General features: G+C 36.9%; 1 protein-coding gene across 1 annotated transcript; it reads right to left on the reverse strand.

Annotated features, from left to right (window-relative positions):
- Positions 1-5,125: 5,125 nt before the first annotated feature.
- On the reverse strand, positions 5,126-26,196 carry LOC111987130 (uncharacterized). The gene is made up of 15 exons (XM_024018840.2): positions 25,631-26,196; positions 20,311-25,297; positions 20,022-20,210; positions 17,656-17,770; positions 16,089-17,145; positions 13,314-13,761; positions 12,852-12,905; positions 9,897-12,762; positions 9,683-9,796; positions 9,367-9,497; positions 7,858-7,950; positions 7,358-7,627; positions 6,603-7,251; positions 6,165-6,240; positions 5,126-6,085 (listed from the first exon to the last, which is right to left on the reverse strand). Exons 1-15 carry the CDS (start codon positions 25,921-25,923, stop codon positions 5,986-5,988), a joined length of 11,442 nt encoding a protein of 3,813 aa, XP_023874608.2. The 5' UTR covers positions 25,924-26,196; the 3' UTR covers positions 5,126-5,985.
- Between the last annotated feature and the right edge of the window lie 502 nt (positions 26,197-26,698).

Consider the following 26,698-nt stretch of genomic DNA (forward strand, 5'->3'; position numbering starts at 1 on the left):
TTTTTTTCACGTGGGTCAAAGACAGAAGTTACTGTGTAGTTACTGTTTATGAGAAAAAATACTGTTCACGCACTGTTTTGATACTGTTCACGCACTGTTTATGGGACCCACAGCCACTTTATTCAGAAAAAAAAATATTAAAAATGGGTCCCGCAATACTATTCATACATTTAAAAATTATTTTGCTACAGTGTTTTCAGCAACAATCAGTTTTCAGCAACTTTCAACAATAATAAGTTATATCCAAACGGACCCTTTATCAAATTCTCATAAAACCGTTATCCAGCAGCTGCAGATGGCAAAAGCATCATATATGCCAATTGATATATTGAACCACCTCCACCTTTAATAAATAATTAAACGTTGTATAAGGAATAACTACATATGAGTATATCTGTATATGGCAATAGGAAAACATGGTATTCGTCAATATTTAACTGCCTCTGCAGATACAGTAAATTTACCAAAACGAGAGAATGTTTCACTATGGTAGAAAGGTACGCGAACTAAAATCCTCCTTGACAGTACATTAATTCATGGTATTCTCTCTTTCCGCCATCAGATAATAGTGAAATATAGTACAAGATCATTCAAAATCCATGAAACAAAAAGGCATATGGATTAAAATTATATAACTCCAATCTTGTTTCTTCTCTTCCTTTGCTAGCAACCTCTCCTTCGTATACCATACTTTCATGATCAGCCTCCCTCACCAAGGTGAAAACCGATCCAAAAGCAAACAAACTGTGGCTTCTGACATGTTTTCTCTTTGAACCATTCTTGCTTCCTTGGTAGCACCTTCCTTTTCTTCTTCAACTTCTGCTTTGGCTTTTGAAAATAATGGCTTCTGGGTCTTAACCTTCTCTTTAAGCTTTGCTAGCTTCCCTATCCACGTTTCCGCCACTGCAGCCATGCTAGTTTCGAGTACTTTAATCACGTAGAGAACAACTTTCTTTGTATGTAATAACTTTTTGCGTTTTGAGTGAATGAGTTTGTGAAGCAAGGCATGCGTGGGTTTATATAGAATTAAAAAAAGGGAGAGAGGTTGTGGTTTTTTTAGAAGCAAAGGGTTCACTTTACCTTGGATTAACGTGGTAGCACACAGTATATAATGTATGATATTCTTTGAGAGTGTACGACTGGTTGTGCATTATTTTGTACAAACTTGGAATAATTCCTTACCTGTGGCCTGTGGATGCACTTTGTTTAATAATACATGTGGTGATTAGGAGGATTCTATGTGATTCTTAAAATAACTCCCAATTTTATAAAATGTTATTCATCTTATATTATTAGATGTCTTAGGAACATTTGTTTTTAATAAATACTTTTAAATACTTCTTATTGGAAAAAATATGGACAAAGTTTAGCTACAAAATCAATTGTAACCTTAGGCTACAAACTCACTTAATAAAATAAATATTACTGCATATTTTGAAAATCTAACCATTGAATTACATGTTCTTTACGCTCTTAATGCACATGTCAATTTTTGTATCAATCAGATATCATTTATTATATAAACTATAATATTATATTTTATGTATAATTTTAAATTACAAAAACTTACAATTTAAAAATTTATTGATAACATAACTATTGATCTTTAATTTTCTTGAAATTTTGCAAACATGGAGGATATAAGAAAAAGATGCAATCCAATGGTAGATTTGTCAAAATTCACCTCCAATAAAAAGATATTGAGTGAGTTTGTAGCCTAAGGCTAAAATCGATTTTGTAACTAAACTTTGTCCAAAAAACATTTAATTTTTTTGAATTTTTTTTTTTGGTAAAAGTGACATCAAAACTTTTTAAAAAATAGATCATTAATAAATATTTTAAAAGTACCTGGCCCTCTTTTTAAAAGGCCCTAGCACTTTCTCACATAAACAATAAGAATAGAAATTGACTACCTCTCTTTTCTCTATTTTCTCTTATGCGGCTGCACTACTAGGTTAATAGAATTCTTGATCTTTTTTTTTTTTTTTTTGAGAGTTTCAATCTGTGGTGTCCGCTCTAAACCTCAAATCTCTTATACAACTATCAGAAATTTTACCAATTAAGTTAACTGAAACTCAAAATATCTCTATTATTTATGCCGTTTGACACAAACGTAATATATATATATATATATATATATATGTTATAGGTCGGCAATTACTAGGAATTATATTCCTAATTGTATTCGGTCATACTTAACCGACATACAAATAGTGGGCTTGTGGGCTCCAGTGGCAATTCAAGCCACCCACGTCAACACATTCAAAATCTGTGATGAAAGAGATAATGATCGACTACAGTATTATGTGATGATATAGTCACAGAAGTGATAATGAGTTGATTGTAATGGTATATAATTATCTATAGATTATCATCATCGTCATTATTATCACTTCAAAATCTAATCTTTAAGCTAAGGAATCAAAAAGACAAAAACTAAATGACAGCGGTCAAAAACTCGACATTGACAGTATGTTACTAATCAAGAAAACAACAATTGAATAGGGAAGAATTCAATCAGTTCATTGTAATATTGAAATGCAAGCTTTAAATTCAGGTACTAATTAAGTAATTCAAAATGCAAAAGGGGTGTGAAATTTTTGACTCCTCAACTCTACTAAGTTATTTGAATACAAATGTCATTTTGGACATACATCACTGTAAATTTCTTTAAAAAACATTCTCTCATTTCTCTGTGTATGTGTTAAAAATACTTAGTATTCTAAAAAAAAAATATTTATTTGAATATATATACATACGTGTGTGTATATATATATAGTCTATTTTCCATAAATATTTTGCAAAAAGTCATTACACATTCTCAATACTTTATGATGTGTCATACGTACTAAAACACAATAATAATTAAGTCTTAATACCAAAAAATTTTATGTCAGTTATAGACTCTCAAATGACTAATCAAAATTGATCACGTGCATAAACATACGTATTGACATACAAACCATAAATTCGTTAGCAATTGTGAAAATTCGAAGATTCTTGTTTAAAACACTCAAATCAAACCAATCAAAATCAACCATTGGGTGTTAATATTGTTTTGGCATTTAATTATGGAAGACTAGTGTATATTGTTGTGTCTTTCTAATTGCCACCGTGGTATAATAGAAGACTAGTCTTTGAGCACACAAAGGAAACTGCCACTGCCACAGTTTGAGGTGTAATTGTAAACCGCGTGGTGCTATTACTTTCTCTCTTTCAACTTGCTCGGTGCAGATTCATCCCTAAAAGTTCAAAAAGACAAGAATGCTATTTGGTCCACAAAACCCATCAAAAATTTTAAGCCTTCAATAAGATCCTTGTTTTTTTTTGGTCCAGTGGTTTTTGCTATTTGGTAAGGATATTCTCTTCCTCTCTCCCATTTGTCCATCTAGATAACCATCCTCATTTGCACGCGGAAGCCACCACTAAGAAGGGGACACTTCATACTTGCAAAGTGAAGTGGTGAAGGGCTGGTGGTCTAATGTGTCATCAAGACAAATTGGGCGATATTATTAGGCACTATCTTCCAAACCTCTTATAAAAGCTTGGCCCATTATTTTTGTAGAACACCTTTTGATTGAACCTACCCAATTCATATCTTTAGGCTTGATTATGCCTAGGCATGCCAAGCATGAGACAGATTTTTCTATAGATCCAAACTTTAGAGTTTAAACTTTTTTTCTTTAAACTATGACTAAGGACTTTTGTTATTGAAAAGTTTTAGGAAAGTTGTAATATTATTTTCCTAGAAAATATAAAAAAGTTGTCAAAAAAGTCAATTACTTTTTTAGTCCATAAAATTTATAAAAATTAAAAAATTAAAAAAATTAAAAAAAAAAATTCTGAACCAGTGTCAATATCTATTTAACTTTTCTCTTTTTTTTAATACAATTTAAGTGAGAATGAGAAAATTGGAACCCTATATATCTTCATTTGAAACCCTAACAAATATTATTTCACCTAAAGGTCGTTAGCACTTAATGAAGCCATAAATCTTTAACTTTTTAACTATGCGATTGAGAAGCCATACCTTCTATTTCAAAGCATAGATTTTTTTTTTTTTTAATTAAAATTTCAAGACCGACATTTTTACACATCTTTTTGGCCCGCATAGACTCATTTCACAACTGAAGGGCCAAGGACGAAAAGGAGGAAAAGAAAAAAAGATGTGTAAGGCTCGAACACTCAAGCACTTGAACACTCAAGTATAGAAACTGAAGCCTCAGAATACAACATCACAGGCAAGTTGACTCGCATGAACCGGCTAAAAGCTGGGACCAACCCAGTTGAGCTCTCTTCCTTTTCCTTGGTTTGAACCCTCTGGCTAGACTCAGCATTAGTAAGGCTCGAACCATTAGAAAACATGGTTTGACCCTTTTCTCTCAGCTTGGCCATCTCACTAGTCCACTTATCCACCAGCCCAGACATGACTAAAAAAATCTTTCTTAGTAACAAAAACAGACAAATTGTGAGAGGAAAAGTTTTTAGAAGTTCCTGGAAGATATTTGAAGCTTTTGGATGGATGATATTTTGAGATGTGAAGTCAAGTTTATATAAAAAGGCTGGGAAGTGGTGTAGAAAGGTCGTAATAATTGATATACAAACCGCACACCTTGTTTATCTGTGTGCTTTACTGCTTTGTAAAATAGACACATTTTGGCCGGTTTTAGTCTATCTTCTTTGTCCCCACAGCCACAGGAAGTTCCAAAACCACAGCAAGCCATTGGTATATTTTTGTACTTTATGTTAAAAAAAATGTTGAATCTCCAAGTTCTATGCATAATTGCATACCTGATAAGGTTCAGCATATATTACACTGACTATTATATTGTTTTAAAAAGAGCAAGAAATGACAACTCTACTTTTGATGTGTCGTCATCCTAACTATTCAATACACTAAAACACTGGACCAGCCAAGTCCAAAATATTAAAACCCCATTTGGTAATGATTCTTGGGGTATTGAAAAAATAACTAAATAAATTCAGTGTTTAGCTTAAATTTTCCAATTAAATTCAATGACTTAACTATTTTGACTTTTGCAATACAAATAATTTTATCTATTTCCACAATAATTAAATTTAAAAGATGTTGTAATTTATTGACCAACTCAACCACATGTTTGAATTTAATTGAGAAATTGTATCTAAGTTTTATCAATAAATAAATAAAACATAGCTTGCATGAATATACTAGAATTATCTTATTATATTCAAGACAGTTAAGAAGAAGGGAAAAAAAAGTGTAAAAAGACTAGAAATCTATGACCATGTAAACAAGAAAATATAGTTTGTCAAAGCCATTATCTGGCAGCCAAGAGCCTTGTAGCTCATTTAATTCCTTAATATTTCCAACAGAGACGTCTAGGATTCAAAATCACTTCACGGCGTGGGCAGCAGTTATGCAAAGTCATCACGTCAACATAAAGGCCTTTTACGCATTGGAAGGTCGCCAAGCAAGTCCCTTGTGAAGCTGCGAAACAGAGCTCATTTAAGACTTGAGTCTGTTGTGCGGGTGACGAGCAAATCTTGCAAGGGACTTCGTGATAACATGATATGTCTTGGAGAGGATTGGTATATGTCCTGTGCTTGAAGAACTCTGACCCCTTGGAAGGGAGGCTCGGGCAAAACAGAGCAGCACCATCCAAGGGAGCTCTTTGTAATTCATGGCAAATCTCTTGCTGATGATGCCCATGGCTCCCTCTCTCTGTGAGTAAAAAACAGCGGGTTCTGAAGCCAAATACTGGGCTTGCTCAAGCAATATAGGTCAGGAGGGAAGCAAGAGATGTGAAGCCAAACATGGGGCTAGCTGACGTAACATCAAAATAGGTGCAACGACTTCATTGTAGGTAGGCAAATTTTAAAGACCCCAAGTGTCTGTCTTTTTGCATAAGTGAGTAAAAAAACCCCTGACATGCCTGACATTGTATCTTGAACAAGGTAATTTGAGATCATAGCTTGTATCTATAGCACATAGGCTCCACAAGTTCAAATCCATGGTGTCCAACCCTCATACATGTTGCACAGATTATCTATGCTTGTGGCTTGCCTAAGTAGATAATCCACTTGCTCAGCAATACTAATATCCCTGGAAGTCCAACAAAGGTGAACTGTTAATAAGGATTATAACTCAAAACCCATTAAAGAGTTCCAAATAAAGCAAATACCTGTTGTCACCAACATCTCGACCGTCTAGTTTCATCTCAATTCGCCTCAAAACGGACAATGCATAAGCATTTTTACCTAGCAATGGCAAAAAATACAAATAAGAAAGTGACAACTTGGTCCTCTTTTCCCAATTTTTTCTCAGGTAAAAATTAACACCCAACAATCAAAATACTGTTAAAGACTTCAGTAAGCAGCAGAGAAAAGCCCACAGATAATGAAATGCAGAAATAATTTTATTTCCCGGGTGACTGAATGCGTGAATCTTATAGAAGAAAAAATGTCTTGCTCTAGTAATAATTTGGGCATAGGGAGGGATGAGTTAAAGTTTCAACAGAGACCTTGTTTAGTTTTCCATACTATATAGATTTTACTCAGAAAGACGAGCAACAAGGAAACAAGTTATATGAATAATTTGATAGGATAAACTTTGTACTTACCCTGACCTACTCGACTACCACCATGCATATTAGGCACAGGAGCGTCACGATCTTCATCTTCAGTCTTAACTTTATTTGATGCAAATATCTCATCCTTAACACCAGCCTTCTCATCTGAGTTCTCATTCAAAGAATGCAAACTGTAAGAAGGGACAGTTTCAGATTCATTGCTTGGTGATGTCCCAACTTTGAGACTTTCATTTGGCTCATTCACTACTGACTTTCCAGAAACTGTATCAACAACATTAACCTCCACATACTTGGATTCTAATTGCCCAAAATGTGAGATTTCTCGGAAGTCAGTTTGAGAAAATGGAGCAGTATTTTGACCTGTGGCACTAGACCCATGTAAAAGTTGTCCCATATCTTCAGCCAGCTTATTTAAGCAATCTGGAACAATTTCTTCAGCTGGGTCAAGACAAGATTCTGAGATGCTACTGCAGATGCTATCTGGTGGAGATATCCATCCTTTATCTTGCAAAGAAAGTACAGTAACACCAAGAAAATTCTCAGTGCTTCCACTGTCAGATATGGAGAGGCTTCCACCCTCCTTGTCAGCAAATTCAGTAGCATCACCAGCAAGATCTGACCTCGATGAATTAATTCCCTGTGATTTTACTTCCTGGCTCTCTCCTAGTCCTTCAAGAGCCTGTCCAAGAGAGAGAATATACTCACGTTCATTAATCTTGCTATTCTCAAGATATAGTAATAATAACATATAACCGACATAATTAATCTAAAAAAGGTTACAATACTTTGTGAAGATTGCCAGCATGTAGACTTGCAGTTCGCGCAAGCCTGGTCAACATGGAATAGAGTCCCTTCACAGAGGATGTTAGTGATGGTACCAAGGGTTTAAAGGTCTGACAAGCCTCCCTAATTCTTAAAAAGTAAGACTGGTATATGGCCTGTCCATGAATGGGAGGTATCTCTTTACTGCTCTCCTGTTCCCTAAACATAGCACCAGTCATTGCAGCTACATCTATAGACAGAACCGCTTCGAGTGGAAGAAGGATAGCATTTGCCTGCACAGGAAATTAGAAAATCAAAATATATTGTTGACTTGAAACCAGACCTAGATCAGCAAAGTTCCTAAAATGATAGGTTAAATTTGGTGATATCTGGAAAGTGAGTCGCATGTAACAACCTATTTACTTACAAAAGCATGAAATTAGTGACAATGCAAACTAATGAAATCTTTTTTTTTTTTAATTGAGAATGGTAAATAATAAACAAATTGAGAGACAAAGAAAACCTTAGAAAGATCTTCCATAAGAGAGTGGTGTACTGCAGCAGACTCCTTTCCCAGACTATGAACATCCTGGAGATCGTCTGTTATAGCAAGGACCTAAAAAGTACGAAGCATTAGTGACATACAAAAAGCAACAAGATAAAAATGTTGGTTATCTTTGAATTACAATTCATAACTGGCCCTGAAAAATCAAATATTGCAAAAGAATAGGAAAGAAACATAATAGAATAGATATAAGGGCCAATAAGAGAAATGACTGATGTGCCAAGAGCCTTGTATCTCAACTAGTTGGTAGCTTTTGGTGTTTCCAACGAAGACATCCAAGATTCAAATCCCCCCTCCCATTGTAACTATTAAATTATCAAGGAAAAAAAAAAAAAAAAAAAAGGAACAATTTTTCTGTCATTATTTAACTCCAAAAAGCTAATAGAATGATATAGTTTAAAGCATCCATAAAAAATAAAATGCTTAATTAAAAATTTGGATATATTCATTTAATCATTAGACTTTTTTTTTTTATATTAGAAGTTAAATTATGGGTTGAGGTAGAAAAATTAGTAGGGTCTGCCAGATATCCACACTTGATCAAAACTAAAATATTATCATTCTTCTAGTTCACTGTTTTATTAAAAACAAAAATTTCTTCAGTGCATATCTTTGTTCCTTTGTTTTAAACTTGATAACCTAAAATTTTTCTAATGAAGATAAGAAGTACATGAGGAACATAGCTGGCTCAAAAATATTGATAAGCTGTCAATATCAGACTAAGGATATTAGATGAATCAGATTACTATTTGATTTTGCTGGATCACATGAATAAATTGCATTTTTTCACCTTTAATTAAAGTTGAACCAAAGTACATCTATGCCCCCACACTCCAAAAGAAGCCCCCCCCCCCCCCCCCCCCAGGTATGAATAAAGTAAGGAAAAGTACATAAACAGTGATACAAAATTTTCAATACAGGAACTTAATCTTAGGCCACCCACTGTAAAAGCAATAAGCCTACAAAGCTTCTCAGCAAACTCTTGTCTTCCCCTTTTGACATGTTGCAAATTTCAGAATGGTTAATGATAGAATTTCTTTTACTGCACGAAGTAATTAGTAAATGAAAAAATTAATCATAATAAACTTAGCAATCCCAGGTCAGGAATATATTAAGCTACTCGACGGTAAAAGACTCTGCTCTGAAGGACATGATTCACTCATTACCCTTTTAGGAATTTACTGTGAAAATCAGGCCTAAAACAATTCAGAAAACCCAAAAACTGCCATGTGTCATTATGCCTGAGGAAAGCTATGAACCACACAACTTCAGGAGGCCCAATCTCATATGCTCATGCATCCAATGATATGTGAGAACATATCTATAGCAGCATATCCTCAATCATGTAATTCAGAATAAAAAAAGTTGAAATCATATTCCACATGACAGTATATATAGACACATGGTAAAAAGAGAAAGAATCATCACAAGAAATTCAATTGGCATCAATTATCATAAAGGCCACACCTCTTCAAGCATGGAACCACATTCAGAAGTCAAAGCAGTATGGGTCTTTGAAACACGACAAAATGCAGATAATGCAACACTGGCTTCATATGCACAATCCCTCATAGCAAGAACAGTGCTATGCAGGTCACCTGTAAATGCAAGAAATCAGAAAGTTTTACATAATTGGTGTAGCAGTGATGAAGGTGAGTGTCTGTGTGTGAGTGTGTGTGTGTGTGTGTGTGTGTGTGTTAAAATCAATGAATGCATCTATGCCACATATGAGACGTGCATAAATATGTTTGTAATGAAGTGATGTTAACATAAGCTTGGTAACCTGAAGCTGACTTTGCTTTGAGAGAGGCAATGCAGAGTTCATTAGTTGCAGAATATAAGCCATTTGAAGCAGCTTCCATGGTGCGTTGTGCAAGTTTCCATTCTTGTTCAGAACCTAACATGAGAAACAAGAAAGGATAAATTTATCACTCATATGGAACTGCAATTAATGAAAAAAAATAAAAATAAAGCTCTGAGGAATATTTTAAACTCACGCATAAAAGAATGATAATTCTCCTCCAATTTTTCAAGCGCATTCAAGTAAGCTTCCTGCCATGTCCTGCCATCCCCGCCAGGCCTATAAGCGTAAATCTCTCCTGGAAACCGGAAAATGCCATCTCTTGATGCTTCAAAATCCAATAATGACATGCAAATTTTCATAATATCCGATGCCTTTTCTTTAGTTTCCCATAGCAGTTGCCGTCGCTTCATCAGATGGTCATGGAACTCAGGAGGAATTCCTGAACTCTTGGCTGAAGCATTTCCAGTTGCACTAGAATTTGGGCCACCACAAGCCCACCCCATTGCTCTCTCAAGCTGTGCTTCTGCTGTGACAGAATTTCGTTCACAAGCCTGCAGGCCCTCCTTTGATCTAGCTATCTTTGACACAGCAGATTGCATACTCTCCAGCAATTTAGCTCTGCTGAGATTTGAAATGATAGGATAAAGGTTATCATCACTAGGAAGGAACTTCTGGAATGTGACCCTAGTATTGTGGGAGGATGTCAATGTAATATCATGCATCCATTCCATCTGAACAATCTCTAGGCCAGTCTTACGAAGAGCCTCTCTGAGTTCATTCACCTGCCTCTTCATAAGGGAAGCCGCTGATCTTGCTGCTCTAGCTGTTTCATGAGCATTGCAGTATTCCTCCAGCATGAGTTGAACCCTTCTCACAGCCCCAACATCTCTTTTTGCTTGATCAAAAGCAACATTCTTTGTTGCCTCTGTTAATTGCTTCAGATGATCATTTTCTCTCTCTAACAAAGCCACTAAAGCAGGAACAACTCGTTCCTTCAGGTACTGGCCAATATGTTCCTGAAGTTGGGCCTCTAGCTTTTTCTTTACAACATTGAAGAGCTGGTCAAATCCTAAATTTTGATCAACATATGAAGCTACATCATGTATGCATGAATCAAGAAAAGAATCCACAAGAACTATTTTCCAAATGAAAAAAGAATGGCTATCCAACAAGCCCCCAAACTTCCAGATATATTCAGACATTGGGTCTCCAGAACTCATCAAATCCACCAAATTAGGAATGTCCTTTGAGTGAGAAGTAGCAGAAACACCAAATGAAGACAAAGATTTATCCATAGATTCCAATTCAGAGAAGGGCTTAACTAGTGTGGATAATAGCATTTTTATTGTCACATTATGCTGCTCCCTCTCCTCATCAACAGAAATTAGAGACTGGAAATGGCGTTCTGAAGAAACCAAAGCATGTTTTATGTCAGCTTCTCTTTTTATGAGTGAAGAAGTGCGTACATCCCTCTGGCTCCAAGTTCGATGCAGTTGGTCCAGCTGTGCCCTACAAGCCTCTTCCTGGGATGCAAGCTCCTCTGCCTCCTCCCAAGAGAGATGATCCCTGCCTTTCACAGCAGCTTCTTCAAGAGCCAACTGCTGCTCAGTAATGTGGCCAACCTTAATAAAGTAGTTCTGCTCCAGTTCAACCAAAGATGCCCTCTCCATTTCAAGCTCAAGGAGTTGCTCTAGTGCCATGTCAACAGAACCCCGAATTTGTGAGATTAACCCAAATGCATCCATGACTTCAGAATTAAATGAAACAGCAGATCTTATAACATCTGGTAGAACAACTTCAGTCATTTGCCCAAGTAGACTCTTACAGGAATGTAAACTGGTTCCAAAGATAGAAACCCAATTTCTTTCAGAAAAATATTTTGAATGGCCTTTGTCTGCATCAATGCTAGGTATCTCCCTACTGATGATATGTTGTATTTCATTAACAAACCCTGCCAAGAGAGCACATTTCTCAACTTGCTCTTCGAGCTCAGAGAAAATAGTTCCGAAATCATACTGCATTCTACTGTTTACACTTCTTCCTTTTGTGGAATCCCTAAACATGTTTAATATCCTACTTTTAACATCAATGTACAAAGAACTTAGAGCTGTATTCAAAATAGATAACACCTTCTCCTTCTTCTCTTCTAGCTCCCCTCGCAATCTTGCATCCCTTGTCCCATCATATTTAGACTGTCCTGATTGAATAGAAGACATGGAATCTTCCTTCCTTACCAGACCAGCAGCCTGCATGTATCTCATAAAAGCAGACAGAACCCGATCCTTAGCTTTAGATTCAGTTTCTGAGCCAATTGAGTTGACTAACTCAGCACACTCTTCTTCGACTCTCTCTATCTCTACTGCATACTTCTCCACTTTAAGGCACAAATCGCCATGACTGTTTTTGACAGAATCAGGATTATCCCCATTTACTTTCTCCATCAGTTCTGAAGCCTGTCTTAGGGCAAGAGAGAGGATATCAGAGGATAGTGCATTAACTGCAAGTTGCAGAACTTGTGCCCAGCCATGCACTGCACTAGTTGAAAGGTAATTTAGGGGGAGGATTCTTTGCAAAGCCAAAGAATATGCTTGGAGTGCAGTTCTGGCAGAAGAGAGTCCATCATCTAATTCAGCTATGAGCTGAAAAACTTCCCTATCTATATCATGACATTGTACTTGTGTGGGCTCAGGAACAATAGTTAATGGAACCCCTGCCACCAGAACAGCAGATGTAAGAGAAAAATCTTCTTCCATGCCACTCAGATTTATGGAAACATTTATTTCAGTAATCAAATTGCTGCGTAAAGCATCAATGATCCTTCCATGCTGCTCCATCCAAGTTGCTGCCTCTTGAGCTTTTTCAGCAACCCTAGCTTTTGATTGGGCGAATTCTTGAGCCTTACTTTCAAAGGATGCACGAGTATTTTCTGAATTTAAAGTTGCATCAGAAACAATTGACTTTGCTGATGTCTCATGCAGAATAAGCTTAGATCTCTCTTGATCCGCTTGAGAAAAAAGAGCAGAGACACTCTCATATCGATTTAGAACATCAGCAAATCTCTGGTACACAAATCATCAAAGTCAAAATAAAATAAAAGGCTCAAAGGTTGTAAGCAGTTAAAATTTGTTGGTTTTATAAGTGCTCATACCTCAAGGGAAGATTCAATGGCTGGTAGGGTGGCCAATAAAAGATCATGATGTTCCTGGTCACAATTGAAGAACAATAAGAAATTTTGAAGTTCCAGATAAAGATATGACTGACAGAATAATAAACATGTCGCATGCAAAGTGATAAATACCATATTTGCTGTTATCAAAATAAATGCAGACTCTACAACTTCATGATAACGCACAAAATATGAATAATTCAATACAGTCTATCACAAAGACATTGCAATGAATGTGTAAGATGTGTTCCAGGCCCATCCACCAGGATTGAAAAGGAAAAAGAAAACAATGAGTCCATAAAATAATTTTTTGCACAGTTTCTATTTTCTTTTTTCAATGAATTTCAGTACTTAAAAAAAATGTTTACACAGTTTACAAGAACATACTTTGAATTTTCTTCACACAGAGGAATATACAAGCCCCAGTTTTCAAATGATACATACCTGCAAGGGAACACGAATTTCCTGCACTCGCGAGGCAAATAAACTCAAGCTGACAGCCAACTCCATGCCCTTTCTTTCTTCACCACCAATCGCTGCATCATCATGAAAATCTCCCCGAGTCCATTCTTCCAATGGATCCCAGACAAACACTTCTAGTAACATCAAGAGTACATCTTTATTCTTTCTAAGAACATCAACAACTGCTTCACAACTTGATCTAAAGGTGCCTTCTATTCCAGTCAGCCCTAAAGCTGCTTCTATTGTCTGGGTAAGGCGGAAAGGAACAATCTCTGGAACTTTTAGTCTTTGCCCTTTATCGAAACAAACATTGTAATCAATATGTACTATATCCCCTTTAGAGAAATCTATAAGAATATTATCCAAATGTCTATCCCCCAGACCCAAAATGTGGCCCACCATGCTCATGGCTGCAACACTTCCAGAATACCTAAAATTCAAAATCACAATTAATAGTTGAAATATTTCACAATTTATGATATATATAAATGGAGAAATTCAAGACCCACTGAGTGCGTGTAACTTACCAATAAAAACTCTATAAAATGAGATATTAATTCCATAAAAAAAAATCACAGTAGAAATTATTAGTGCAAAGTTTATTACCCAACTTCCAAAAAATTTCATCTCTTCCATGAGTTAGCCTATTAAAACAAGGAATTTAGATGAAAATCACAAGCTCAGTAGCCTAGAAGCACATGGGATGTCTCTATGGGGAAGCCCAAGACATTTTGGACTTGATTGAGAGAAGAGAGAGCAGCTATGGTTGACATTGGAATGACAATTAACCACAATCTAATGGACATAGTCAGACCATTTATTAAAGATGCAACCACAAACACAAAATAATGATGTGCTCAAATGGTACAATGTCGCAATAAGTATATGTGACATCAGATGCTTTAGTGATCCACCATCCCTAATAAATTAGGTATCAAGGTGTAAATCATCTCTAAATCTGTTGTCCAACCTTGGTTATTAGATATGTAAAACTCAAGCATAGTTTATTTATTCAAATAAGATGAGGAAAAAAATGGAAATAATTATTCAGAAACCAATTGGAATATTGGATTGTGAAAAATCATAGCTAAACTTAATGACGAGTTTCCTCTTCCGCAGAGAGTTCAAAGCAAGAGCATTCATTTATTTATTTATTTTTGATGACATAGTCGGCAAACCCATTAAGGTTTGCTTGATTAATACCCAAAAGAAGAGATATTGCAGGCATTTTATGTATAGATCTTTCAAGACTTCAAGAAGGCATTCTTCAACCCCAATAATGAATTATGAAGAGAGGATGATCTGGACCATCATTAGAACCACAGGCAGAAGGTAAATGTGGGAGCCAATGAAAAGGGAATTGAGAAAAATGCTTTTCCCCTTGTTATCTCTAATTATTTTCTCTGATGGGAAAACAAACTCCAGCATGACATAGGACCAAATGTGTTACTCCAAGAGGACCATTGGAGTTCTATTTCTTTCTTTTTCCCCCAATTACGTTCCTCATCTCTCCTGATATCAGTAAGGTCTATATTTTGAGCCAAGATGTTCATCGAATGGATTCCTTTATCTCTAATAACCAATGGCTACAATCATATATTGTAAGAATTGGGATTGTACTTTTGAACAAAAAGTTCAGGATCAGGGGCATGAACTCCAATTAGTAACTGTAGGAATTTATTTGAAGGAAAAATCACTGATAATTACAAATAAAAAAGACCATGCATAAATTCATGTTATGCAGATACGTATTCATATGTAAATAACATATATGTCAATTTAGACCATGCATAAACATATCAGCACATTTGGATTTACTCACAATGACTATTATTTACTGGAAATTGTGTAATTAATATAGACCATGCGTCAATGACATGTTATTTACTGACAGATTACACAAATTACAGGTACATATGTCAATATTATTTACTCACGGTACCTATGTACCTGTAATGAATAAATTATTACATGTGTGATTTAAAATCAAATTGTCACATTTGGGCTCTATTAGGCAAACTTTGGGTTTTTTATTGATTTATAAGAGGTTTCCTTTCAAGTAACCATGAGTTAGGCTTATCATAATCTTTCACACAGCCAGTCTAAATGATACACTGCCGATGTAAAACATAATGGCACACCTTGTGCACGTCTATATGGAAGAATCTGCATGCTTTGTGGTACTCAATGTAGGCAATGAAGAAACATATTCAAATGGTAATGTAGTCATGATAAGGATGTTGAAATTGATGATTCAGCAACATGCATGCCTGGTGTGGTATTATCTTGAATTGTATGTGTTTGTGTGTGGATTTGGATTCGGAGGTGTTGGCCCTGTTGGGTGGACACGAGCTAAACCCCACATCAAATGTTTACTAGGTTGATCTAGGCTACAAGAGCAATTATGTGCGGCTCCAATTGGAAGTTGTGACTGGTACTGTTGATTTAAAGCACATGCAACAAATGCTTTCCTTGGGTCATGACAGGTATGGATAAGTAATTGATTCAAGTTCACGAGGCCAAAGGCAAAAGAGGAAGGCCAAGAGAACATATGACTCAAGGCAAGGACGAATGACATGATGACCATGATTTTAGAGTATATTGCATTAAATAAAACTTCATGGCAAAAAAGGTATTCCATCAATGGACCCCAAGTGATGGGGTTAAAGCTTTAGTTCAATTAGGTCAAGTATATAGATTTAATGAATTAAAGCTTTCGAAAAATCAAAGGGCTTCTATGTATTCCTTGGAAGATACCTCTTCAATTTTGAGCTAAAAGCTTTGAATCCTTCACTTGCACACCATAGTTCTTGATGAAGAAGCTGTCTGGGAGCCTCCTTCATAAGATCCAGAAGAACTTTACGCTTGACTTCATGAGGCCAGTCTCTTCGTGAAATTACTCTCCTAATGCCTTTTTCTTTGAGTGCTGGTATGATTTTACCATAGAACATATCACTTGGTCGGGGAACGGGTGGAGGAACTGAATTTGTTGCATTTCCAGCAGCCAGTGCTGAGAGCTGGGCCAGCTGGACACGATTTTGCCAAGACTTAAAAACACTGTATATGCTTATTACATTGTCCACCCACTGGATTAGACCAGCACGACCACTAATTGGAGTCACAGAATAATATCTAATGCCAAGAGAATGACTACGAGTTGCAGGAGTTGAATGTAGAAACCCATTAATAGCTTGCAAAAGTTGCATGATTCTAGCATCAAGGCGCAGATCTTCTCTCCCTTTCAAAAGGTATGTATACTTTTGACCATCTGAACCCAGTATAACAAGCTTCTTAGGTTTGGTCTTGGTTGACAAGATTGCCACTTGTTCAGAGAAAGAAGCAATTGTAACAATTCCTTGGAGACTATTAGTGAGACCTATGTCAGATTCAGAAAGTGTGACATGCTTCTCAAGACCAGGCATTGGCACATCAGAAGATGATAAAAGAGCCAGTTGCGGAGCAACTTCCTTTAAAGAAACTGACAATTTCCTCTGGTATGATGCTAAGGATGCAGCAATATTATCGAATGGTCTCCACACATCTCCAAGTGCTGCGGCAGAGGCAGGAGGAGTCTTAAAGATCACAATGGCTGATTTTATTTGTTCTTTATACTCCTCATGGAACCATAATTCATGAGGTGTTTCAGGTTTTCGAGAAGTTGAAGCTAGACGACGTTCCAATGCAACTACAATGGGAGCCATCATGGCTGAGTATTTAGCAGCATTAATCTTGTTCTTCTCACTCTGGCTAAGAGTGACATTTTCTGCAATACGGGCAGCTTCTTCTTTCAATACATTTATGCGCCTCATTACATCTGCAAGAAAGTTTTGTGAGACAGTACAGACCAATATGCTGTGTGTGTTTAGGGGGGGACAAAAAAAATATTAGCTAAACAGCAGTAGGTGTGAGCAAAAACCCCAAAGTCATGGGTGCTAGTAACATTTGCAATTATGAGATCATGATTTTGCAATAATTTCTGGTTGTGATATAAGAGTTAAAAACCCTAGTTAAATTAAAGAGTTAAAAATATCCTAAAAAGTACAGATCGATGAGTTAAAACATCCCAAGACAACCACCCTCATTAAAAGTTAAAGTCATGTTGAAAACACCAACACATTTGTCTGGTGTACACACCTTCAAGTTTCAACACACACATTGCAGTTCATTTTGGGTTGAATTTCACATATTAGACACCATGAGCATATTTAAGTTACATGATGCATAAATACAATAATTTTACCTTGTAAAGACTTCAATACATAGGATCATGAAAGAAAAATGAAAAAGAAATGTGTCCAAATTAAATGGCATGAGGCAAGGATACCTGTGTGAAGATCCTGAAGTGTGCTGAGCCATAGTTCCTCCCAAAGAACAGTCATGTTTCCCAGCTCATTAATCATCAGTTGAACATCTTGAATCAACCTTGGATAGAGCTCTGTCTGCGTGAAATAAAATTATGTTTTAATCATCCCATGATCCAGATAAACCAGGACACAATGAATTACATGAAAAAAGTATAGGATTATCAAGCCCAAGATTTCCAAAAATTCTTTAAGTTCAAAACATAAGGCAAAATCAAATGAAAGAAAAGATGAATAGCTATAATAAAGTATTGGAAAATTGATGTTAGATGGAGCACTTACACACACAAAACAGTAAATTGTATTTCATTTGGTACTTTAGATCATAAAAATAATGGGATGAAGAAATTAACGATACTTCTTTATCTTTTGACTTTACTTGATCTAGGATGTGTGATGTATATGCCATTCCTTGCCATTATTAATTCTGTCTAATTGAAGACATTTAACACTGTAGGGATTTCCAATTCTGACTGATTAGGGGGGCTTAAGGAAATTCAACAAATTTGGAGGGGAGTTAAATCGCTACATTGTGGAAATTAATAATGGCAGATGGCTATTTGCAATTATGAGTGAAGCTAGGGGGTCGATTGCTAAATTCTTTGGAAATAGAAAGTTCCACCTAGAGTTGCTTTCTTTTCTTGGACTGCTGCTATGGGTAGAATTCTCACTGTGGATAATTTACGTAAAAGACAAATTATTGTAACAGAGTGGTGCTATATGTGTAAGAACTCTAGGGAGTCCATGGATCACCTTCTGCTTCACTGCCCTCTAGCTACAGAATTGTGGAGTGGTTTTCAGAATGTTTGGGTTTCAGTTGGTTATGCTGCTAAGAGTTTTTGGATATGTACTCTTCTTGGTGAGGTTGTTTTGGGCATCATTGAAATAGAAGAATATGGGAAACAGTCCCTCATTGCATTATATGGTGCCTATGGTGTGAACGAAATGCTAGAAGGCTAGAAGCTTTGAGGACCAAGAAAGAACTATTCCAAAACTAAAGATGATTTTCCTTACTTATCTTTTTGCTAGGCTGCCTTCATTGGCTTTTTATTCTTTTTCTTCTCTTTTAGATTTCATTGATCATTGTACTCTACACAATGATTGATGGTCTCTAGTATACGTCTTGTATACATTATTTTTTTTTCTTTCAATAAATTACGTTATTTATAAATAAATAAATAAACAAAAATTATTATGCATATATCATAAGCACTTCAAAACTAAAAGGCATGTGTGACGCAAGACCAAACCAAAACAGATGCAACAACAAAATTAAAGAACAGAAAATAAAAAGATAGATAACCTCAGGGTCAGTACCAAGCAAGAGAGAACAAACCTAGGAGTCAACACCTAGGGTTGACTATAGTCAACACTAGACCATTGGAAAAAACTCCAAGAGAAATTTTATTATTAATCAAACCTGTCTCCAAAGGTATACAATAGCACACTTATATGGACTACTAAAACCATACCCTAATTCTAATTGACTGAGGAAAGACAAATTATTGAATTACAAAAATACCCTTGACTCAAGAAAATTTAAATAAAATACTGATAACCTAATTAACTACCAAGACTTAATATCAAATAGACCAATAAAATACATTTGACCACGAAAATTAAACAAGAATAAACTGGAATAATATTTTCTTCGTGCATCCTGCATCAATGTGAGAAGCCACATGCATGGGAAACACCACATACACAATACACCCTACCACTATTGAAAATTATATTTAGTTCCATCTTCCAATGAACTTCATCCTTCTTAAAAGCAATCCAAGAACCATAAAATGAGCACAATGTAAATGAAAAATGGTTGTTCTCCAATAAGAAACAAAAGGGCAATAATGGCAATGGCTTAGAATATGAACAAGAATTTAAGAAAATTAGCACACCATAGAGTAAAGCAGCAAGTGCTTATCGAGTCAAAAAATTATCCCAACCAAACAGCTAAAATGAGATACTTGGTGAGTTCTGAAGCCACCACAAAAAACTGACATTTTCAATGATAAAGTGACTATCATTACAAGAAAAATATATGGACAGACCAGAATCACAAACCGTGCTGTTACAAACTCTGCATTCAAACATGCCATATTATAACCTCGATGGTATAAAAAATGCACACAAAGGCACACAACTAGTGTCAGCGGTACGAACGAAAGAGGGTTGGATTAGTTATAGGTTTATTAGTATAAGGACAATCTTGAATACTTTTATGCCCAATCGCCAAATGATGGATTAAAAAAATATTTATATTAGACATATTGCAATGAACCAAATGCACAAAAGTTTTAAGCAAATAAAGGAAAGTAAGTTTCATTACCAAACAACCCATTATGTGCTGAAGTTCCTCTGAAGGCTTCTCAGCATAAGCATTTACGTCAACTAATGTTGGGTACACTATGGACCAAGGAGATTGTTTGGCAAGCATCATCAATAATCCCTCTAACTGCTTCCGGACCACTTGCTCAGGATGAGAACTTAAACGTGCAAATAGTTGGGGTGTTACTTCCTACAAAATAAGATTGTGATCAGAATGCCACAGTGCCACTGAATAATCTTCTACCAAAAAAGAATAAAATAAGAAAAATAACGCAAAAGCAACATCCCACCTGCCATGGCCACAAAGGAATCGTCAAAAGAGCAGGTACAAGAGTATCCTTTAACTCCACTCCATAATTGAGAAGAATATGTAGGACATATAATATAGCCCTCAGGGTATAGCTGCCAGTTTTTTGTTTTAAAGACTCACAATCAAAGCCAGTCAACTGACCATGGCAAAGCTTAGCAGAAGAAAATGACAAATACTGTATAAAACCATGAGCTGCATGCCCAAAGAGGGACACTCTTCTCGTCCTCAAAGACAACCAAACATCAAGTAAATCATCAACTATAGATAATATGTCAGTTTCATCCAAGCCAACATTTGCACATAAGAAGAAAAACTTCAACTGAGAAGCTATTGTAGCAGAAAGGCATTCACCACTAGAATTTTCAGCACCTGGTGCCCCAGCTGCAGCTTCAATAATATTTACTGCTTGCTGCACCAAAGCCCTTACAGGACTGTCATTGCTTAAATTAAGTTCAGGAGAATCAATTGAAATATTCTGTTCTCTCTGTTCATCTGCAAAACCTTCTGCATCACCCTTATTCTGGAAAAGCTGCAAAATCAAAGATTTGACTCTTACAATCTCAACGTCATTTAACTTAAATCTCTCAGGCAGAATTTCTGTAACCAGAGCAGGAGAAAACGAGCATGAGTGAAGGATTGGTTCATGTGGGTTAAAAAGAGAGTCTTTGGCTTGATTAAAACACCAAGAGGCATATGAAATCCATGACTTGCCCATAGTGGGGCAAAGATGAGTGGACAATTTCATAGCTGTACCCACAATTTCTTCAATAATAGGACCCAGCTTAGGTCTAGACGCTAGGTCCTCATTGCTACAAGAGGATCCATCTTGGCCAAGAAAAGAGCTATCAGCCATGTCAAAATCTGCTCGCATCTTGAGAACAAAGATATCCAGATTCACATCTGAATGATCCCATCTCAGCCAATTAGCGAGCTTCAAGCAAGCCTTGGCCTTCAGAATATTATCATCAGCATTAGAAACTATAGATGCAGAAGAAACCATGAAAGGCCGCACAAATGACCAAAGATTTGTAAAAGCATCTTCAAACTTGTTTTCAGCATGCATGAGCAGGATGCCCTCATACTGCAAATTCAAGATAAGGAAATCACGCAAACTCTCCTCAGGGTAACTCAACACATGATCTCTGAGAACACTGTTTAGACGGTTAGCCAACATTAGGTTTCCTTGTTTACGGGTCAAACTCAACAAATTCAAACAGATTTTAAGAGTAACCAGTGAAGTTGGGAAAATGGTTTGATAAACCCGAAGAAGTTTTAACCATGAATTACAATCTTGATGAACTCTACTAATTGGAGATTGCAACGATTGGACATACGAACTTAATATTGACTGAAGCTGTTTGGGCTTGTCTTGGCTGCCTTTAAGCTTGTAACCTTCTTCAAAAGCAAAGATGCAGTGCAGTTGAGTAGCGTGTGCTGCTGCCTCTGCTAGATCATCAAGTGGGAGAACTGATAACATTTCCTCTAGCATTGACTTGGCCTTCTGCAATTCATGTGGAATCTTGTCTATTTTTCCCTCATTTTGGAAGAGCATTGCCTGCAAAAGCATCTGTTCACTCCTTTGCAAGGCCAGTTTGGGATCAAGAGTCAGTTCGCTGCTACTTTTAGGTGTTAAATCAAGGTATGACCATGCTGCCGGAAAATCACCCTCATCAAATCGTGCCAAGGCATGAATTGCATTAATTTCATTGCCTGCTGTAGTTAGAGCACCAGAATAACTCCTCCCAGCATGCTTAGCACGAAGTGTTTGCAACTCTAATAGCCAGGATTCTAGAGACTTCCAATCAGATACAGCAGTATAGCTCTCAATGATACGCGCAATGGCAAATTGTACACCGTCAGAACCCATAGTACTTAGTGATTCATCACTCTGAAGCAAGTGAATAAAATGAGCAGCAGCCTTTTCATATTGACCTTGAGCCTGATATACAAGGCCAGTGATCCAAATAAAAGGTCCCATTTCCCCACTTTGACTATGAGTCTGGTTTTCCTCCATGAACAAGGAAGAAAATGCCATTGAAACCCATTTTTGTAGGCCAATTAAAGCATCTGCTTCATGATTCTTACACAGAGCCAGTGCCATATTCCGTAAGACCCGCAAAATGTCTCCAGAAAATCTAGCCCTACTATTATGGAGGCTCTCTGCCAATTGGGTCCTAGATTGGTCCTTCAAAGCTGAAGCCACAAGATTCTTGAGATCCTGTAAGCGCAGAGAACAATATTGAATTATAGCATCTTGGCATTGTAGTGCCAATCCAGCATTCATCATTGGTTCACAAATACGAGAAAACCACTCCTCACAGACTTTTTTGTTTGCCCGAAAGAACAAGGAACTCTGGCGAGTAGCTGATGGTAAAACAGCAGACCCCTCATATGCATTATATACATTTTTCTTTAGGGCCTCAACAAAATCCAATAATAACCTCATTGGTAGCAAGTGAGCACCAGAAGACCCTATCATACTTAAGTTCCCATCAATTTGCTCACTATCAAGCTGTAGCAGGTGTGCAATGTCCAAAAGCATTCGCTCTAATGCTGCAAAAGTCTGGGTGGGCCCACCAAGGTTTGTCCTAAGGCGCATAGCAATACAAAACCTAGCCGCTTCATGTACAGCCCACCAGGCACCAGCCAGATTATTAACAGAACAACTTCTTTCAAGAATATCTTCATCCACTTTGATGTCCAACCATACACCAGTGGAACCAAAGTTTCCTGCTTCCTCAGTTTGATTAAAAACAAGGTCCTTTGACCTCCGACAATTATGAATGAGCCGTTGGATCCAAGAGGAAAGAGGCACCTTCCATCTTTGAGAAATGTAACTCAAAATGGAAACAAGTTGTTGTGAGTGAAGTTGCTGACGCAGCTGCTTCAGGGCAAACACTTGCTTCCAGTGCAAGTTAGAACTACTGCCTAACCTAAGAATGCCGGGATTAGATGTGGTAGGTATCCCATAGTTGTGTAGACCACATGAATATATTGTAGTAGGAAGGACATGGGCAAAAAGCCTCACAAATGTGTATTTTATATCAGAATCTGGATCACCAAGTTTTTCTAGGACCATTTCAGCAATAGGATAAAAATACATGGGATCCACCAGTCTTGCTTGCAGAAGCAACTCCAAAACTAATGCAACACGCAACCTCACTTTTGGTTCCCTGTCAGACACAGCATCTAAAATTGAGAAAACAATATTCCCAACAATACCAGCATATTCAAATGCTTCATAGGAATAAGTCTTCGTGTTTGAGTTCTCATAAGTAGCCATAATATTCTCACAAAATTTTTGCATCCAATCTAAAGCTACCTCTTTAACTGCAAGAGGAGAAGAAACATGGAGAGCTTTGACAAGGAGTAGATTGTACTTTCTAAGATGATCAGTTATAACAGATGAAAGCCCATCCCTGTGATTGTCTGCTGGGACTTTTTCAGCAGCAACATCCAAGGAAGTTTTCCCATTACTCTGATATCTTAAGGAGCACTTGCTTAAAAATTCAACGGTAGTTAGTGTTTCCAATGTCTTAATAATATTGACCTGCATCTCCACAAAGGCCTGAATGCATGAGTCAAAAGGATTCAGTTTCTCAATAATAAAAGACACCAAATTCTCTGACCTCTTAAGATACAAGGTGGCAGTGTCTGGTTGGCCAACCAAACTGCCACGCCCACCTAAGGAAACACAGGTCAACAAAACTTTCAAATCAAATTTAATCAATGCAAATAACTCATTTTTTGAATAAGATTTAGTGTCTAAAATACTATTGACCCCATCTCCATGACCCAAAGTTTTTCCCAGCATGCCCTTTAACAGCTCCAGCTCCTCACTCAATGAGGCCACTGCCTGTTGAACAACTTCATTATTCCCATGTTGAAGCAAGAAAATATAAGTGGCAGCAGAACTTCCAGTGACCAAGTGATTTGGATGCAACCGCATCTGAGATACTGGAGCATCAAATTGCAGTACCTTTTGCACAGATGATGCAAGGAGGCCAAGCTTTTGAAGAGATAATAACTGAAGATTAGTTTTTAGAACCCCATGAACTTGAAAGGAGGTGATCTTCCCTGGGCCCATCAATTGGTTAGGATGATTCATTTCTAGGCTTTGAAATAAGATGTCAACTGCAAGAGGATAAAAGGGGGAAAATCGTTCACATAATATTTCTGCCAAGAGAGTCAAACACTTCCATGAATCCCCAATCCATTCTGACCATCCAAATTTGCGTCCTACCATAGCTAAACATCCCAATAACCTTGGAAGCATTCTGCTTAAGGGTTCAGTTATTTGTTGAAGTAGATTAATTTCCAGCAACCCAGAAGCAGCAGACTGCAAAACTGTTGAGAAACAAGAAAGCAATGCAAGCAACCTTCGAAATTGTTGCGGTGTTCCAGGACTCCCATCCTGAAGCAATACATCCATGTCACCCAAGAACTTTGACAAAAGCCCCAACGAGAACTGCAAATTACCCACCCAATGTTTCTGAAACTGCAAGAAACTGTCCATAATAACACGTCTATCTGACTCTGAAAGGTCTGGTACCAATGCCCACCCAAGAAGCAGATCAACAATGTCAAGAAAATGGGGTTGAAAGCATCTACTAAACTTCGAAGAAATCAAAGTCAACACACCCAGAAGCCGGTGTAACAAACTCAAGGAAGTTCTCTCATCCTCAAGAAGTACTTGGCATGCTTTGAGAATCGGCAAAGCATATCTCTCAATTCCACCAACATCTCCAACATTAAGAAACTCCCGTAAGCTTTCCAATGCCAATTCTGTAGTCCCATCAGCACCACTGAAATTGTTAAGCAACGGCAATGCCCAACCAATGAACCGCTCAACCATACTTCCAAGTATAACATGATTCTGTCTCCCATTCGAAGTTATAGGAATTGAACACACCACTGCACAAAGTGCCCCATATGCTATTGCTGCTGCTTGTCGCACTGTATATGATCTGAGCCACAAATTTCCCAAAAAAAAAAAATGAAATTCTGAAACTAAAATTGATTTTGATTTTGCTAAATGGAAAATGAAATTCACTAGTCTCCTAAGACAAACACTTGATTAGGCAAGTAGAGTGGACCTCATTGCATTGTTTTCTCACATCAATTTCAATCATTTGTTTTGAAATTGAACTTGTTTTCTCAGAATTCAATCATTTTGCTTTCTCAACAACCAAACAGATTATAAAACAAAATCAAAACTAATCTACTACTTCACACATAAACCACCAAACCCTATATTTACGTAAAATTCAAACTCAGAGAGAGAGAAGCATCAGTATTACTTGTTAGAGAGGAGCTGAGAGAAGCCCTGGGCGAGGAAAGTAGCGGAGTGAGTGACGAGCAGCGAGTTCGGCGGGTAAAGAATCGCGCGGTGGAGTGAGTTGATAGCGCCGAGCCGAGCCGAGTCGTCTCCCTCTCCTCCTCCGTCCGATGCTGCGGCGGCGGTGGAGGCAGCGGCGGCGGCGGCGGCGGAGGAGGAGGAGGAAGAAGAGGAAGTGGAATCGTCCTTTGGTAGCGCGACGGAGAGGAGCGCCGCCAGTTGCTGCTGTTGGTGATGAAGCCCTTGCTGCATCATAAGTACTGTTGATATCTCTACTTTCTTTGTTGTTGTTATCGCTGTGAATTCGGATTTCTTCTGCTCTCTCTTTCTTTCATTGTTACCAGTTGTAACTTTTTCTTGTTTTGCTCTTGCTTGACCATTATTTGATATTTTCTTTCTGCTACTGCGAAAAAGATTTTCCACTCTGTTTGCCCGGGAATGCAAATTCCTGGGGTAAACGAAGTACTGGAGGAGAACTTTGTTGAAGGAGGGGAATAAAATGAAAAGGGAAAAACGCTGCGTTTTGAGCAGACGATAATTTTGATTCTTGGTGTTTTATAGTGGTGATATGTATCGACTTAGAAACAGGTAAAAATGAGAGTTACGAAAAACCATCTCATTGTTTTTTTTTTTTTTCACTAAAATATATATGTAAAGTGATTTGGATTATATATGGAAGTTGAATTAAAAATCTATTAGATTCTAGATTAGATACTAATTGCACTTCAAATTTATACAAATGTTTTTTTAATTGAACTAGAATTTGATGATAGACAACAACTTAAATTTTTTTTTTTTTTTTTTGAGTAGGCATGAAGTATGTGTATTGGTATTAGCACTATATCATGCAATTTCAAGTTTGCAAACACATATGGTATAATGAAATTACTATAAATAAAATAATAAAGATTACAAATTTTTACAAGTAAAATTATTGAAATATTTTTATTTACAAATGTGCCAACCAAATGAGCTCTCTTTGAAATATTTGACTGGGGTAACGGATACTTCTATCTGTCAAAGCTCAATA

This window comes from Quercus suber, unplaced genomic scaffold (genome assembly GCF_002906115.3).
Source record: "Quercus suber isolate HL8 unplaced genomic scaffold, Cork oak 2.0 scaffold_240, whole genome shotgun sequence".
In the NCBI taxonomy this organism is placed as follows: Eukaryota; Viridiplantae; Streptophyta; class Magnoliopsida; order Fagales; family Fagaceae; genus Quercus; species Quercus suber.

Excerpts from the sequence above, each read along its gene's own strand:
- LOC111987130 (XM_024018840.2), bottom strand. The coding sequence starts at position 25,923 with ATGATGCAGCAAGGGCTTCATCACCAACAGCAGCAACTGGCGGCGCTC. Across the intron at positions 12,906-13,313 it reads AAATTCGTGTTCCCTTGCAG|GAACATCATGATCTTTTATT; the intron begins GTATGTATCATT and ends AATTGTGACCAG. Across the intron at positions 6,086-6,164 it reads CGAGATGTTGGTGACAACAG|GGATATTAGTATTGCTGAGC; the intron begins GTATTTGCTTTA and ends TTGGACTTCCAG.